Source organism: Anomaloglossus baeobatrachus, chromosome 1 (assembly GCF_048569485.1).
Source record: "Anomaloglossus baeobatrachus isolate aAnoBae1 chromosome 1, aAnoBae1.hap1, whole genome shotgun sequence".
NCBI classification, from domain to species: domain Eukaryota; kingdom Metazoa; phylum Chordata; class Amphibia; order Anura; family Aromobatidae; genus Anomaloglossus; species Anomaloglossus baeobatrachus.
In genome coordinates, this window is record NC_134353.1 from 487,414,926 (window position 1) to 487,433,479 (window position 18,554).

Below are 18,554 nucleotides of genomic sequence, written 5' to 3' on the forward strand. Positions count from 1 at the left end.
AGCTGAGTCACTCGGATCCGGGCTCGTTGGTAGGTGGCTCGAGCGCCTCCGGACCCGGGGTCACTTCGCTCTGAAAGGGTGCTGGCGCTACCTAGGGGGGTGGTAGGTAGGTGTACGGCCGGAGCCATGTTTGAGTTCGTGACGCCACCCACGGGATGTGGTGAAGGTGTAGACACCACCGCTGCGGTTACGGGGCACCCGGGGGAGATTGTGATGCAGCAAGATGTCAACCCCTCTGTGGGCAGGGATGATAGCCCCGGGACCCGTTGGGGAGAAGTAGCTGGGCGGTGCGCGGCCGGATGGCACTGTTGTACTCACTGTTATTGACACACACGAGTCTCTGGTAAACAAAGTTGATGGTGGTCGGTGCCCGCAGCCGGCTGCGTCTGGTCCACCACCCGGTTCAGTGGTCTTTGCCTTTCTCCTGCACCGTGTAGTGTATGTGTAGACTGCCTGCGCTTCAGCGACGGGAGTCCGCTCCCCGGCTTTGTATATGTTGGAGGAGCCCGTTTGCCCGCAGACGCTGGCCCGTGGGATCTCTCTGCCTGTGCGATGGCTTTCTATCCCCCTCGGTGGGCTGTTGTCTTCAGTCGGGACTTGGGTGGGAAAGGACCTATAGTCCAGACCGCAATCAGTGAATTTACTCAGTCCAGTGGATTCTGGACCTCGTTTCAGGGTCTGAGTACCCCCCTGTGTGCTCCGGTTTCCAATCGGTTCCCTGGGTCGGTACCGGCGGGCCACTACCCTGTCATGGTCCACCACAGTTCCACCGAGCCATCTTCCCGCCTCCTGCAGGCTAGGCCACCGTATGCCTCCTAGCCACGGTACTAGGGCTCCGACCCCGGCACCTATCAGACTGCTGCAGACCTACTACACAGGCCTGCTTCCACTCTCTTTAACTCCTGTCACTAATCTGCCTGACTGACAACTGAACTGTCTGTTTCCTGCCTCAGGCCCTCTGAACTCCTCTGTGGGCGTGGCCAACCACCTGGCTCCGCCCCCCTGGTGTGTTCATCAAGCCCTGAGGGAGGTGACTAGGGTTTAATGTGGTTGGCTGGTGTTACCTTGTGTGGAACTGGTGTTGTGCAGGGTGCTATCCATGACTACCTGGCTAGTCCAGAGCGTCACACTAACATATTCTGCAGCGCTTTACATACATCAGGAACACTGTCCCCATCGGGGCTCACAATCTAAATTCCCTATCTGTATGTGTTTGGAGTGTGGGAGGAAACCGGAGTACCTGGAGGAAACCCACACAAACATGGGGAGAACATACAAACTCCTTGCAGATGTTGTCCTTGGTGGGATTTGAACCCAGGACCCCAGCGCTGCAAGGCTGTAGTGCTAACCACTGAGCCCCTGTGCCACCCTAATTCTTTATTGTAATATCAAAGATTTGTAAAAATACACTTAATAAATATTCATAGCAGGTACATGGTGAGGACACGAAAGATTAGGACAATGGCATAGGACACGTGAAAAGCACAAATTGGACCAGTGTCTGGGTAACTAGCTATCTGGAATATTACATGGTCAGTTGGTGGATGTAAAAGCGACCTATGAGAAGTACCAAAACGTCACCACTAGATGGCCCTAAAGTACACAAATTGCTTAAGTTTACTGCATATGATAGTGTGCAAAACAATCGCATGTACAGAGCCAAAGGGAAAAGGTTGTTAGAAAAAGTGAGAGGATCAAGTAATGGAGGAGGTAATAATACTCATGAGGTGCTGTGTCCCTGGGTGCGTTCAAGCACCCAGGGACACAGTCTGGTTTGCTTTTACATTTCTAAATAAATGATAAGGATCGGCACTCGTAGAGTTTTCTTTTCATTCTTCTTTTCTTTATTTTAAATCATAGTGCACAAAACACCAATAGTGTGACGCGTTTCGGTCAAAAGGATAACATGACCTTTCTCAAACACAGCCTAGATCATACTAGACATTACCACATATAAATACATTCTAGTGGTATACACAGAAAGCTGTAACATATTGAACACAAATTAAATACAAGTCCACAAAATTAACCTTTTACATCCCAAATAAAAAAAAATATTTTTTTTTTGAGAAAAGAAAACTGAACCTTCAGTCCTTCATATCACACTGCAAAAATCATAAGGTAATTTACCCATAGTCTCATATATATTCAAAATTATATAAAAATTAGAAAACATTATCATAAAAAAAGAAGTTTTTTAAAAAAAATTTCTTCAAAAAACATTTTTTGCTATATAAAAGTTGATGTTCAGTTTCCTATTCCACAAACAATAAAGTGGTCACATGATATCCATAAAATTTACCGACATTTTTTTTCTTTAAACTGAGACAAAATAAATTTATATATATATTTTTATGCTTTCAAAAGTCCATTAGAGACTATTCCACTGGGGGAATCGCTGTTCATCCAAATCAATATAACATTGATATAACAGAAGTAGTCCTTAGTATTTCAACTTTAGTTCAGGATATCCTTTTAGAACAAAAGATTCACCCGATGTTCAAACCAATTTAGCATACCGTCAATATCTTTTTTAATATTGCTTTATTTTCAAGAGAGGGCCACCTTAGATTTATACTAAGCTTAATATCCAATACATTTTTTTATATCTGATTTTCAACAAATATTTATATCCCAAAGTGGCTCCAGAATTTGTTCCAACCACGTAGAGGGGGGAATCGTATTGCTATGTTAAAGTGCCGGGAGACCTATTGGATAGATTGCAAACCTTGGAACCACTAGGTCTGAACAGGGACTTTGATATAACTGGTTTTCTATAAAAAATATGCCCACCTGATAGGACTGCTTTTTGATATAGATGTATATGTGCCGCGTCCGTGTCAGCAGCCAGGCTGCTCGGATCCGGACCCGCGGTGGCTCAAGGGGCGTCCGGACCCAAGGGTCATGTGGCCACTCAAATGAAGGGGGTATTTACAGGGGATGGTGTTCAGAGTTTGTGTCGCCACCCGTGGTGTGTGGTAATGTGGAGTACCACCGCTGCACTTGGGAGTACCCGGGGGCGATGGAGTGGGGCAGCCAGGTGTTAAGGTGGCTTTACATGCTACGATATTGCTAGCAATTTCTAGCGATATCGAGCGTGTAAGTACCCGCCCCCGTCGCCCATGTGATATCGTGTGATCACTGCCGCTGCGAACATTATCGCTACGGCAGCGTCACACGCACTTACCTGGTTGTCGTCGTTGCTGTGACTGCCGAACAATCCCTCCCTCAAGGGGGAGGGACGTTCGTCGTCACAGCGACGTCACTAAGCGGCCGGCCAATCAAAGCAGAGGGGCGGAAATGAGCGGGACGTAACATCCCGCCCACCTTCTTCCTTCCGCATTGCGGCCGGTGGCAGGTAAGGAGAAGTCCCTCGCTCCTGCGGTGTCACACATAGCGGTGTGTGCTGCCGCATGAGCGATGAACAACATGGATAAACCCTTACCGATTTTTGAGTTTGGGACGACCTCTCCATGGTGAACGATTTTCACCATTTTTGAGGTCGCTTAAGGTCGCTGATAAGTGTCACACGCTGCGATATCGTTAATGACGCCGGATGTGCGTCACTAACAATGTGACCTCGACGATAAAACATTAACGATATCGTAGCGTGTAAAGCCACCTTTAGAACCCTCCATGAGTAGGGGGTAGAATACCCCGGGGCTTGGTGATGGTGAGGGGGGAGTCCCGTGGGGAGCGAAGAGGGTCACTTTCGTATTCATTCAGTCCATTAAGCTGACACCGACAACTGAATAAATCAAAGTTCTGGATACCGCTGCCGCTGAGGGGAGCTAGTTCGGGTCCTGTCCCTAATGGTGCTGCCTGGTGATCCATTACCTTCCTCCTGGCACGAAGTTCACTTTTCTGTTGGTCCTGGTAGTATAGAACTAATCGGGTCCTGCTCCCCACTATGGCTAAGTGTGAGAGCTTGCTCTCAGGGTTCACGCTTGGGATTTTCTGGACCGTTTTTGTGGAAAGTCCTATCCCCCTCGTTGCGCTAGTACCCCGATTTTGGAGCCGGTGGAGAGCGGATCTTGAAGGCTCCGTTCTTGTCGGGTAAATTGTCAGGTTGCCTGAAGCTACTCCCTGACCTAGGGTCCACGTACCCCGTCGTGTCCTGGTCCCAGCCCGGTGATGGTACAAGGCCGCCGGCTGTCCTCCTCGACAGTTCCGTGCCCCTTGTCACGATCCCCTGCGACCGGGGGTCCAGCTCCTACTACGGTAGGTCCAGACAACCATGAGGCCGGCGATGGAACGGAAAGTACACATATTATGCTCACCTTACCTTCCGTTCCATCGTCGGCCTCATGGTTCTTGTAGTTCGCCGCTACAGGATATGTATCCGGTAACCATCGCGACGAGGGAGGAACTTCCCCTGTCAGCCGCTACTCAAAGGCGGCTCCTGCCTTTGACGTCAGCGCGCTGGGAGCGGAAGGTCCGGCATCGGTCGCGATGGTTACCCGATTCACAGCCTGTAGTGGCGAACTACAAGAACCATGAGGCCGGCGATGGAACGGAAGGTAAGGTGAGCATAATATGTGTGTGTGCGTGTGTGTTTGTGCGTGTTTGTACATGTGTGGAATGGCACAATAGGGGACCAGGATGGGACATTTAACAAGTTGTGGAACGAATTGTCTGTATTGCAATGATTTCGTATGGGAAATCTTGCTTTGCTGAACGAGTAACTTGGTTAACAAGCACAGTCCCAGAACGGATTGTTCTCGTTAACCAAGGTTCCACTGTATGTATCTAAGGTGGCCCTCTCTTGAAAATAAAGCAATATTAAAAAAGATGTGTATGCTAAATTGGGTGAATCTTATGTTCTAAAAGGATATCCTCAACTAAAGTTGAAATAGTAAGGACTAATTCTGATACATAGACTTTTTTTCAGTGATTTTTTTTCTGGATGAAAACAGAGGAATGGTTACATGGATGGAACATGATGGAACTTTGTATTGGATTTTTTGTTCTTTTTTCACTATGGAACATTGAAACTCAGCTGATGGATATAAGTGTAACAATGAGTATTGTTCCTTTTGGATCATTTTCAGATTGGGAAGACATTGATTACCTTGAAATGAAAACTTTGGAAATTAAGAATGGAAGGAAAATTAAAAATTATTCCAAAGGAACTATGTAGATAAAAATGGAAATCGATGTCATGGAGTATTGATTTGGATGAACAGCGATTCCCCCAGTGGAATAGTCTCTAATGGACTTTTGAAAGCATAAAAAAATATATATGAATACATTTTTTCTCAGTTTAAAAGAAAAAAAAATTTTGGTAAATTTTATGGATATCATGTGACCACTTTATTGTTTGTGGAATAGGAAGCTGAACAAACTGAACTAACAGGAGCTCTATGGAACGCTCGCTCTGTCTGCAAGAAACTATCCTACATTCATGATCTTTTCATCACTAATAAACTTTCCTTCCTCGCCATCACAGAAACCTGGCTCACCCCCTCTGACACAGCCTCTCCTGCTGCACTTTCTTATGGCGGTCTCCAACTCTCTCACACCCCCCGCCCCAGCAACAAGCATGGTGGAGCAGTTGGTTTGCTCCTGTCCAACAAATGCTGCTTTACACCAATTCCACTACCACCCTCTGTTACTCTCCCATCTTTTGAGGTGCACTCCGTACGCATCTACGCCACCTCCAACCTTCAACTGGCTGTCATTTTCCGCCCTCCAGGGGCAGCCACTGGCTTTTTTGACCATTTCACCACCTGGCTACTACACTTCCTTTCCACCGACATCCCCAGCATCATCATGGGTGATTTCAATATCCCCATTGACACTTCCCACTCATCTGTCTCCAAACGTCTAACATTCGCTTCCTCCTTTGGCCTCACCCAATGGTCTTCTGCAGCTACTCACAAAGATGGCCACATGCTGGACCTCATCTTCACTCGCCTCTGTTCCCTACCTAACCTCTCTAACTCACCTCTCCCCCTGTCTGACCACAACCTACTCACATTCTCTTCCCTCTCTTCTCCAAGTATGCAACCCCCCCTCCACAAACTTTCACACCCTCGCAGAAATATCAAACACCTTGATTTACACGCACTTTCTCAGTCCCTTCTCCCTCTCACAGACATTGCATTTTTACACGATGCAGATGCTGCTGCAACTTTATACAATACTACAATCTCTGCAGCTCTCGAACCAGCTGCCCCCCTCACACACACCAAAACCCGCACAATCAACAGGCAACCCTGGCACACGAGTCAGACTAAAGAACTGAGACGGGCTTCCAGAATTGCTGAGCGCAGATGGAGAAGTCTCATTCCCCTGAGCACTTCATTGCATATAAAGAGTCCCTCACCACCTTCAAGTCCACACTCCCTGCTGCAAAACAAACCTACTTCTCATCCCTCATATCCTCTCTCTCTCACAACCCTAAACAGCTATTCAACACTTTCAATTCTCTCCTCCGTCCTCCAGCACCACCTCTCTCTCCTCTCATCTCAGCTGAAGACTTTGCCTCTTTCTTCAAGCAGAAGATTGACAACATCAGAGCAAGCTTTGGCCCACAATCACTACGGCCCCTCATCATAGCTACTTAGCCCTCTTCCTCCAAATCCAGCTTCTACACCATGACAGAAAACAATCTTTCCACTCTAGTCTCAAGATCACATCTAACCACCTGTGCACTGGACCCGCTCCCATCGCACCTCATCCCCAACATCACCGCAGTCCTCTTCCCAGCCCTAACCCATTTCTTCAACCTATCACTAACAAGTGGTGTATTCCCCTCATGCTTTAAACATGTCTCCATTACACCCATCCTCAAAAAGCCCTCCCTTGACCTATTCTCTGTGTCAAACTATCGCCCCATATCCCTTCTCCCCTATGCCTCAAAACTACTGGAACAGCATGTCCATCTTGAACTGTCCTCATACTGCTCCCTCTTTGACCAGCTACAATCTGGCTTTCGACCACATCACTCTACTGAAACTGCCCTAACCAAAGTCACCAATGATCTACTAACCGCCAAAGCCAAGCGACACTCTATCCTCCTCCTCCTCCTCCTCCTCCTGGACCTGTCCTCTGCCTTCGACACAGTAGACTATTCCCTCCTACTACAGATTCTCTCATCTCTGGGCATCACAGACTTGGCCCTATCTTGGATCTCCTCATACCTAACCGAACAAACTTTCAGCGTCTCCCATTCTCATACCACTTCCTCATCTCGCCCCTATCTGTCGGTGTCCCCCAAGGCTCAGTTCTTGGATCCCTGCTGTTCTCCATCTACACCTTCGGCCTGGGACAGCTCATAGAGTCCCACAGCTTTTAGTATCATCTCTATGCCGATGACACACAGATCTACCTCTCTGGACCAGACATTACCTCTCTACTAACCAAAATTCCACAATGTCTGTCTGCTATTTCCTCCTTCTTCTCTGCGTGATTCCTAAAACTTAACATGACAAAACAGAGTTTATTGTCTTTCCTCCTTCTCACTCATCTCCTCCAACAAGCCTTTCAACTTCAAACTTGATGGTTGCTCACTCTCACCAGTCTCACAAGCTCGTTGCCTTGGAGTAACCCTCGACTCTGCTCTATCCTTCAAGCCACACATCCAAGCCTTCTTCACCTCATGCAGACTACAACTCAAAAATATCTCCCGGATCTGTGCTTTCTTTAACCTAGAATCAGCAAAAACATTAGTGCATGCCCTCATCATCTCCCGCCTCGACTACTGCAACCACCTGCTATCTGGCCTCCCTTCCAACACTCTTGCACCCCTCCAATCTATCCTAAACTCTGCGGCCCGCTTAATCCACTTCTCCCCTCGCTATTCCCCAGCCTCGCCACTCTGCCAATCCCTCCACTGGCTTCCCATCGCCCAACGACTCCAGTTCAAAACATTAACCATTACATACAAAACCATCCACAATCTGTCTCCTCCCTACATCTGTGACCTAGTCTTCCGGTACCTACCTGCACGCAACCTCAGATCCTCACAAGATCTCCTTCTCTACTCCTCTCTTATCTCCTCTTCCCACAATCGCGTACAAGATTTCTCCCGTGCCTCCCCCATACTCTGGAACGCTCTACCTCAGCATATCAGACTCTCCCCTACCGTGGAAAGCTTCAAGAGGAACCTCAAGACCCACCTCTTCCAACAAGCCTACAATAGCCCTCAGTCCCGTATACCACTGCGCAACCAGCTCTGTCCTCACGTATTGTACCATCACCCATTCCCTGTAGACTGTGAGCCCTCGCGGGCAGGGTCCTCTCTCGTCCTATACCAGTCTGTCTTGTACTGTTAATGATTGTTGTTCGTATACCCTATTTCACTTGTAAAGCACCATGGAATAAATGGCGCTATAATAATAAATAATAATAATAATAACATCAACTTTTATATAGCAAAAAAGTTTTTGGGAAAAAAAAATACATTTTTTTATGATAATTTTTTCTAATTTCTATATAATTTTGAATATATATGAGACTATGGGTAAATTACCTTATGGTTTTTTGCAGTGTGATATGAAGGATTGGAGGTTCAATTATCTTTTCTCAAAAAAAAAAAAAAAAATATTTGGGATGTAAAAGGTTAATTTTGTGGACTTGTATTTAATTTGTGTCCAATATGTTACAGCTTTCTGTGTATACCACTAGGATGTATTTATATGTGGTAATGTCTAGTATGATCTAGGCTGAGTTTGAGAAAGGTCATGTTATCCTTTTGACCGAAACGCGTCACACTATTGGTGTTTTGTGCACTATGATTTAAAATAAAGAAAAGAAGAATAAAAAGAAAACTCTACGAGTGCCGATCCTTATCATTTATTTAACTTCTGGATAGGGGATGACTTTCCAATCGCTGTGGATCTGACTGCTGGGTCCCCCCGATCCTGAGAAATGTGGCTCTGAAGACACCATGTAAATTGAGCTGTAGTTGATCATACACACTGCTGCACCATTCACATGTGGCTCTTACAATAACTGTCTTTACTCCCAGTATATCATACACCAGTCATCACATATTCTACAATATACTGGATGTAATATACTATGTACATACATCATATGTCACATACAAGATAATATGCAACTGGTATAATATCTGATATTCTGTACTTTTACCAGTCAGATATCCTGTATATCTGGTATCTGTAGTCACAGTATATCATAACAGCCACATTCTCCTGTATACTGTATGTAGTATACTTGTACATAAACATGTTATATACAGGATGACATGTGATGGTATAATATCCGATGCCTTTGGTGATAGTATATACCATCACACATTATCTTGTATATAACAATTTATATCTGTAGTTACTGTATATCATACACTGTGTGCAGAATTATTAGGCAAGTTGTATTTTAGAGGATATTTTTTATTATTGATCAACAACTACTGTATGTTCTCAATCAACCCAAAAGACTCATAAATATCAAAGCTTAATATTTTTGGAAGTTGGAGTGGTTTTTTTTTTAGATTTGGCTATCTTAGGAGGAGATCTGTTTGTGCAGGTAACTATTACTGTGCAGAATTATTAGACAACTTAATAAAAGCCAAATATATTCCCATCTCACTTGTTTATTTTCACCAGGTAAACCAATATAACTGTACATAGTTAAATAGTTACATAGTTACTAAGGTTGAAAAAAGACCTAGGTCCATCTAGTTCAACCTTCCTCCACCAGTTCTACATTTGGTCACTAAGTCATTTATAACCAACAATGTTTTGTGTACTGAAGAAATCATCCAGCCCTATTTTGAAAGCTGTTATAGTATCTGCCATTACTACCTCTTGTGGTAGGGCATTCCACAGTCTGACCGCTCTAACTGTAAAGAACCCTTTCCTATTTAGGTGTCGGAATCGCTTTTCTTCCACTCGCAGTGAGTGCCCCCTGGTCCTTAGTATTGTCTTCGGAAGAAATAAGTCATGTGCCAGTCCTTTATACTGACCACACATGTATTTATACATATAAATGAGATCTCCTCTGAGACGTCTTTTTTCTAAGCTAAACATATCTAAATTTTTCAACCTGTCATCATATGGGAGGCCTTCCATCCCTTGTAGTAGTCTAGTTGCCTGCCTTTGAACTGACTCTAACTTCTGAATGTCCTTTTTAAAATGTGGAGCCCAAAACTGGATCCCATATTCCAGATGTGGCCTTGCAAGTGATTTATAGAGGGGTAACAATACGTTGGGATCACGGGATCTAATCTCTCTTTTTATACACCCTAGAATCTTGTTTGCTTTAGCAGCTGCTGCCTGACATTGAGTGCTGCTGCTCAGCTTATTTGTAATGAGAATACCCAAGTCCTTCTCCTGTTCTGTAGTCCCGAGTTTACTTCCATTTAATGTAGACGCAGTTATAGGATTACTCCGTCCTAGGTGCATTACTTTACATTTATCAACATTCAATCTCATTTGCCAAGTATCTGCCCATTCTGACATCTTATCCAGATCTTTTTGTAATATTATACTATCAAGGTCAGTTTTTAATATCCTACATAGTTTGGTGTCATCAGCAAAGACTGACACTTTACTATCAATCCCATCCACAAGGTCATTAATAAAGAGATTAAAAAGAATTGGTCCTAGCACAGATCCCTGCGGCACCACACTGCTGACTATAGCCCATTTAGAGAATTTAAAATTTAAAAATAATCAAATTAATAATTAAATTATTTAAAAATAATCATTTCTGACATGCAAAAACAAAACCCCAAAAAAATGAGTGACCAATATAGCCACTTTTCTTTATGATGACACTCAACAGCCTACCATCCATAGATTCTGTCAGTTGCTTGATCTGTTTATGATCAACATTGCATGCATCAGCCACCACAGCCTCCCAGACACTGTTCCGAGAGGTGTACTGTTTTTTTCCTGTCTGTAGATCTTACATTTTATGAGTGACCACAGATTCTCTATGGGGTTCAGATCAGGTGAATAAGGGTGCTTTACTGGCCAGCCACGCTGTGGAATAGTTGGATACATGTGATGGAGCATTGTCCTGCATGAAAATCATGTTTTTCTTGAACTATGCCGACTTCTTCCTGTACCACTGCTTGAAGAAGTTGTCTTCCAGAAACTGGCAGTAGGTCTGGGAGTTGAGCTTCACTCCATCATCAACCCAAAAAGGTCCCACAAGTTCATCTTTGATGATACCAGCCCATACCAGTACCCGACCTCCACCTTGCTGGCATCTGAGTTGGAGTGGAGCTCTCTGCCCTTTACTGATCCAGCCTCTGACCCATCCATCTGGCCCATCAAAAGTCACTCTCATTTCATCAGTTCATAAAACCTTTGAAAAATCAGTCTTAAGATATTTCTTGGCCCAGTCTTGACGTTTTAGCTTATGTTTCTTGTTCAAAGCTGGTCGTTTTTCAGCCATCCTTACCTTGGCCATGTCCCTGAGTATGGCACACCTTGTGCTTTTTGATACTCCAGTAACGTTGCAGCTCAGAAATATGTCCAAACTGGTGGCAAATGGTATCTTGGCAGCTTCACGCTTGATTTTCCTCAATTCATGGGCAGTTATTTTGCGCCTTTTTTTCCCAACACGCTTCTTGCGATCCTGTTGGCTATTTGCCATGAAACGCTTGATTGTTCGGTGATCACGCTTCAAATGTTTGTCAATTTTAAGACTGCTGCATCCCTCTGCAAGACATCTCACTATTTTGGACTTTTCAGAGCCCGTCAAATCTCTCTTCTGACCCTTTTTGCCAAAGGAAAGGAACTTGCCTAATAATTAAGCACTTAATTATACCACAAACAGTAGAAAAAGGATTCCAATAGTATACCAAACCAAGAAAAAAATCCCTATTTAAAATACCAAATCTTTATTTAGTCAACTCACTAAAAAACTGTCAATGCAGTCACATATAATAGCCACAAACACAGGTGGATGAAAGGTGAGAGGGACCAGTGCGCCAATCGTGTCGATATTAAATGATGTTTTAAAGATAATGGTTAGGCAGGGGTAGGGGTAAACTAGTACTAACCCTATGATTTTCCCCTACCTACCAGCGGAGTGTAAACACCCTAACTTACTCGGTGCCCCCGCTCCTCGGCGGCTGTCCCTTACTGACCCTCCACTCCACATATACTACCACCATCACCATACACCGTGTATATGTATATTGTGCAGGTCATATACTTGTCTGGTAGCTGCTCTCTAAAGTCAGTAAAAAATGCTTTAAATGTACCAACTAGAGAAATACAAGAGAAAAATATCTCATACTTGTGCCGATGCACATATATTCAAAATTGCAGCACCACAATGACTGTACATTCAGTTATAAAATATAAATAAGTTGTACTTATCCCATCACAAACAAGTCCCATCTCAACACGTTTCTCCCTCAGAATGTCTGGGGGTTCATCAGGAGATGTTCAAATATTGAATCCTCGTGCCGGTCACACAGTGGAGATCCGGATAGTATCGTGACTAATAACGTCACTTCGGACCACACAATCAGGGTCCTATCTCGTTGGTGGTGTCAGAGATAATGCCACACCATTCCATAGTCCACCTGTTCTTAAATAAACTCCATTACGCCCATACCACCCCACCTCCAGGAAGCTTACCTTCCCATTGTTTTTCAATCACGCGCCAATTCGCGTATGGGTACTTCCGGCGGTGGTGTCCTCTGACGTCACACAGGAAGTCAGCATGGCCCACAATGCCCGGGGTCCCTAGTGTAATCTCGCGCCAAATCGCGTGCGGGTACCTCCGGCAGTAGTCTTGTCTGACGTCACACAGGAAGTCAGTGTGGCCCACAATACTCTGGGTCCCAAATGTCATACCGGAAGTTAGCGTCACATGGAGCGCAAATGCGCTCCACTTACGGAGCCTCCCCCAGAAATCGGAAGATACTTCCGGAGGCGGAATAATCTGATGTCACAGGGTAAACCCGAACAGGGCCATGCCCACCATCCTAGATCTCGGACGTCAGCCAGGAAGTCTCACAGTATGGAGCGCACACTGCGCTCTACCTAAGAGACCTCCCCTATAGGCCACCCGGAGAGGGGTCATTACATAAGGGCCTGAGGAGCCTAAACGGGCTATTTAAAGTAATAGAATTTATTCGCCACATAGTGACAGATGCTCGTCCTGTCAGGACAATCAGCATAAGGACATTCCTGCCCATCCCAAAGATAAACCATCCTAATTAATAAGGCTTACAATTTTGCTAAAGGGAGAAATAGGACGGAATTGATTGTACCCCGTCAGAAAATTGAGATTGACGGTTTAGCCAGATTAATCGGGACATATGACGATCAAGCAGATAGAATAATGGATATACTGAGGCGACATTGGAATATCCTGCGGGCAGATCCGGATCTGACTGATACTTTAACAACTAAACCTTCGGTCACCTTTAGAAAAGGGAGGTCAATAAGAGATCATGTAGTCCATAGCCATTTTGAATTACCCAAACCTGCGGGGACATGGCTAGATAGGAGACCTATTGGAACCTTTAGGTGTGGCTCCTGCAGTTTTTGTAGATTCCTTGATCCCTCAAAAACGTTCACAAGTGCTGTGACAGGGAGAACATTCACCAATAGAGACTTTGCGAACTGTAAAACCATGGGCGTGGTTTATATGTGTACTTGTCAATGTCCCAAGAACTACGTAGGTAAAACCAAGAGAGAGTTTAGAGTAAGGATAGGGGAACATATGGGGGACATTTTACACAAGAGGGACACCGCGCTAGCCCGCCATGTGGTCCAATATCATAATGGAGACGAAAAAAGTGTTCTCTTTAAGGCAATAGAGACAGTTCAGAAACATGAAAGATTGGGGGATTGGAATAGGCTAATTCTCCAGAGGGAAACCAGATGGATCTATCTGCTGCGGAGTATGAGCCCTGATGGGATCAATGAACAGCTCAATTTCACGAGTTTTATATGATCTGTGGGTAGTTCCCTAAAATTTGGTGGTCTTTGGGATACCCTCTTTCACATGCATTAATATAGGATGGTTTATCCTTGGGATGGGCAGGAATGTCCTTATGCTGATTGTCCTGACAGGACGAGCATCTGTCACTATGTGGCAAATAAATTCTATTACTTTAAATAGCCCGTTTAGGCTCCTCAGGCCCTTATGTAATGACCCCTCTCCGGGTGGCCTATAGGGGAGGTCTCTTAGGTGGAGCGCAGTGTGCGCTCCATACTGTGAGACTTCCTGGCTGACGTCCGAGATCTAGGATGGTGGGCATGGCCCTGTTCGGGTTTACCCTGTGACATCAGATTATTCCGCCTCCGGAAGTATCTTCCGATTTCTGGGGGAGGCTCCATAAGTGGAGCGCATTTGCGCTCCATGTGACGCTAACTTCTGGTATGACGTTTGGGACCCAGAGTATTGTGGGCCACACTGACTTCCTGTGTGATGTCAGACGAGACTACTGCCGGAGGTACCCGCACGCCATTTGGCGCGAGATTACGCTAGGGACCCCGGGCATTGTGGGCCATGCTGACTTCCTGTGTGACGTCAGAGGACACCACCGCCGGAAGTACCCATACGCGAATTGGCGCGAGATTGAAAAACAATGGGAAGGTAAGCTTCCTGGAGGTGGGGTGGTATGGGCGTAATGGAGTTTATTTAAGAACAGGTGGACTATGGAATGGTGTGGCATTATCCCTGACACCACCAACGAGATAGGACCCTGATTGTGTGGTCCGAAGTGACGTTATTAGTCACGATACTATCCGGATCTCCACTGTGTGACCGGCACGAGGATTCAATATTTGAACATCTCCTGATGAACCCCCAGACATTCTGAGGGAGAAACGCGTTGAGATGGGACTTGTTTGTGATGGGATAAGTACAACTTATTTATATTTTATAACTGAATGTACAGTCATTGTGGTGCTGCAATTTTGAATATATGTGCATCGGCACAAGTATGAGATATTTTTCTCTTGTATTTCTCTAGTTGGTACATTTAAAGCATTTTTTACTGACTTTAGAGAGCAGCTACCAGACAAGTATATGACCTGCACAATATACATATACACGGTGTATGGTGATGGTGGTAGTATATGTAGAGTGGAGGGTCAGTAAGGGACAGCCGCCGAGGAGCGGGGGCACCGAGTAAGTTAGGGTGTTTACACTCCGCTGGTAGGTAGGGGAAAATCATAGGGTTAGTACTAGGTTACCCCTACCCCTGCCTAACCATTATCTTTAAAACATCATTTAATATCGACACGATTGGCGCACTGGTCCCTCTCACCTTTCATCCACCTGTGTTTGTGGCTATTATATGTGACTGCATTGACAGTTTTTTAGTGAGTTGACTAAATAAAGATTTGGTATTTTAAATAGGGATTTTTTTTCTTGGTCTAATAATTAAGCACCCCTTATATAGGGCGTTGATGTCATTACACCACACCCCTCCTCATTACAGAGATGCACATCACCTGATTTACTTAATTGGTAGTTGGCTCTCAGCCTATACAGCTTGGAGTAGGACAACATGCATAAAAAATATCATGTGATCAAAATACTCATTTGCCTAATAATTCTGCACAAAGTGTATACAGTACTAATCTGTCTACTGTATGTGGTATACTATGTGTACAGACATCCAATGCTATTTACTGGATAATATGTGGTTTGTGTAATATCTGACGACTATATCACAGAAATATATACTGTATATATCAGTCATGTCTCCTGTATACTGGATATAATATGCCATGTACAGACATGAGATGTTATATACAGATATATATATATATATATATATATATATATATATATATATAAAATATCTGATGTCTGTAGTCACAGTAGGAGCAGACATATATCATTGGTGCAGCCTGTGCGGGCCCAAGAGGTTAGGGGGCTCCATTACTAGCTCCAAAACGTGGAATTGTGCATTTTAATTAATTATTGGACTGAAAAGGGTCCATATACTGTTCTTGCGCAGGGGTCATCTTTTGTCTGTGTCTGTCAGTGGGTCACAGTGTATCATATACTAGTCATATATTACCGTATGCTGTATACTATACTATATGTAACATCTGAAACAACCAATGAATGGCCAAAAGTCACATCCCCTGACAAAGGTACGCCGAAACACGTGTAGGGTCGGAGGCGTCCTACACACAGACTTACTGATGACTTCAGGTATAATTGCTCTTGTTTAAATCCTGTTGCATTTTTTGGTGCTTGTTATTTACATTATCATGTTGTTTATTAAATTACTAACGAAAGGATAATATCCCTAGTGACATGCTGGAGGTTTTCCCTGTGGGTGGGTGCATGCTGATTCTTATCACCATGATTTATTACTTTCATGAATTTTATTACTGATATCTTATAGCACATCTTGTGTTTTGTTATTATATCCTGCCTACTTGAGATATATATGCACTTTATTTTTTGCAATTTTGCACAGATATTCATGGTGATCTTTTTCGCTTGTGCCCATCCATGTGATTTTCTCCATTCTGCCATCTAGTGGCCTTGTATATGGAATTGCACCTTATGCACTTTAATTGAAATTACTATTTACCACTATTTGTATTTAGTACTGTGTTTTAGGTCCTCCTGCTTTTCACCATTTCCTTGCATATTTATTTGACTGTTTTTAATCTATTGTTAATAAAGAAATACCTATTTTATCATATATTGTTTTGGCTATTTTCTATGAATCGGTTTTGTACTTACATTATAGCCTTCTTATGTTATTTTGAGGAGTATTTAATTATTTGGTGTCTGTTATTTACACACCTTTCTACTCCCTTGGCATTAATTGGTATATATTACCGTATGCTGTATACTATACTATATTAACACACAAGTGGTCCTAAAATATGTGGACACTCCCATTTTTCAATAATATCAACAATTGAAAAAACTTTGTATAGTCATTTTTTCAAGAAGGAGCAAACAATCCTAAGTATATAATACAATCTTTATTCAATATATATATAATCACACAAACATAAAAAGATGTATACAGCAACAGAACAGACTAGCAGCATAATGATATTGCACATATACCCAGACCACTATGTAAAGTGACTAATGCTGTGCAGAAAGTGCAAATTGCAATACATTCCCATGCGTTGTCAATTATGGGATATTAAACCTAAACTACTTTCCAATCATGGAATATTTAGTAAGGAACCCATGAACAATCTGGCAATTATGAGGACAATTTATTACTGCAAAAAGGATGGATAATAATAGTCACTACATTAAAGTGAAAGTCTCAATATCGTGCCAAAAAACCCAATTGCAAGTGAATGGTGGATGCATAACCCTATTATATCCATAGATGGCGCTATGGTCCTAACTTGTAAGCAGGGCCACTATAATACGTATATAGAAAAAGAGTCAGTCAGCTGGTGCCTGCAAACAACTCCCCGACGGGAGAAATTACCGTGTTTAGGCGGACACCAAGCTGAACACAATTAGGGCACAACAACCACCATCCACGAGCAAGAAGTTACCTGGGCATATTAAAGTGAAGAGCCGCCAGTCACCTACCCCGACGTACGTTTCGCATCCCGCTTCAACGGGGGGCATGTCGGGCTGGAAAGAGCGCCAAGATTAAATACCGGTAGCTGCCCAATCAAACCGCATTCACGGCGCTTACACCGGTCGTGTTCCTCCCATAATCAAGTGTCACTTCCTGTCGGGCGGTCGTGGAGCGCAGCTTGCGTGTCAGGCACCCGGAAGTGGCCAACAGGCAAAGCCGGTCCACTCATTACGCCCGGCATTTCAGTTCCGGGAGGCTTCGGACCGTGTGAGCGCTCAGCATTTGAATGGTAAGACTACCACATTGTGGCGCATAGGTTGCATATTATTCCTATTTATTCTTAATTATTTTCCATTAGAATACCATATATAGAAGAATATAATAAGTCCCAAACGACATAACAATAACCATCTTCTTTTTGAGGGATATTATATAACATCTACCGTAACATATATAATATAATAGTGCATAGAATATTCCTCATAGACTACAATATAAATAACCCACCATGAGCAATTTTTAGAATTCTCAATTATATATTATAATCCAATTAATAGCCCATATTCCTCATTCACAATAACCTTAATACTCTTAATACAATAAATATACATATTAAAAATCTTTTTCTTCAGGATTTTGATAGTAGGTTTCTGTATTTCCAGCACTTTCAGATGACAAGCAATATCTATTATGGAAAAACAATAGTAGTATAAGTAAGGAATCACATATATCAACTAAAAACCTAAACACACTTACATCCATACCCCAACACAAATTAAAAACATTAAAAAGAAGAACTTGACAGAAGAATTATTTAACAATTGTTATGGACACCATTACTTCGGCTCATAAAAAAGCCCCAAAACCTAGAGTTTCATTCAATCCCTGTGGGCTGAGTGTACCTAACCGGTAAATCCAGCGGCTTTCCACTCTAGCCAGGACCTTACCCAGATCTCCCCCTCTGATTCCGAGATCTACCTGGTCTATAGCCCTAACTTTCAATAAGAACGGATTGCAGTTATGAAACTCTTTGAAATGTCGCGGGAGGGTTTTTAACTGTGTATAATCCTCAACTGTT

At 43.6% G+C, this 18,554-nt stretch overlaps 1 protein-coding gene across 1 annotated transcript in view; it reads left to right on the forward strand.

The window, feature by feature from the left end:
- GATAD2A (GATA zinc finger domain containing 2A) overlaps positions 1-5,140 on the forward strand; it is a 134,653-nt gene extending 129,513 nt beyond the window's left edge. Inside the window, exon 11 of the mRNA XM_075347200.1 lies at positions 5,052-5,140. Coding sequence (XP_075203315.1) covers positions 5,052-5,140 — 89 coding nt within the window. The remainder of the gene's footprint in view (positions 1-5,051) is intronic.
- The last annotated feature ends 13,414 nt before the right edge of the window (positions 5,141-18,554 follow it).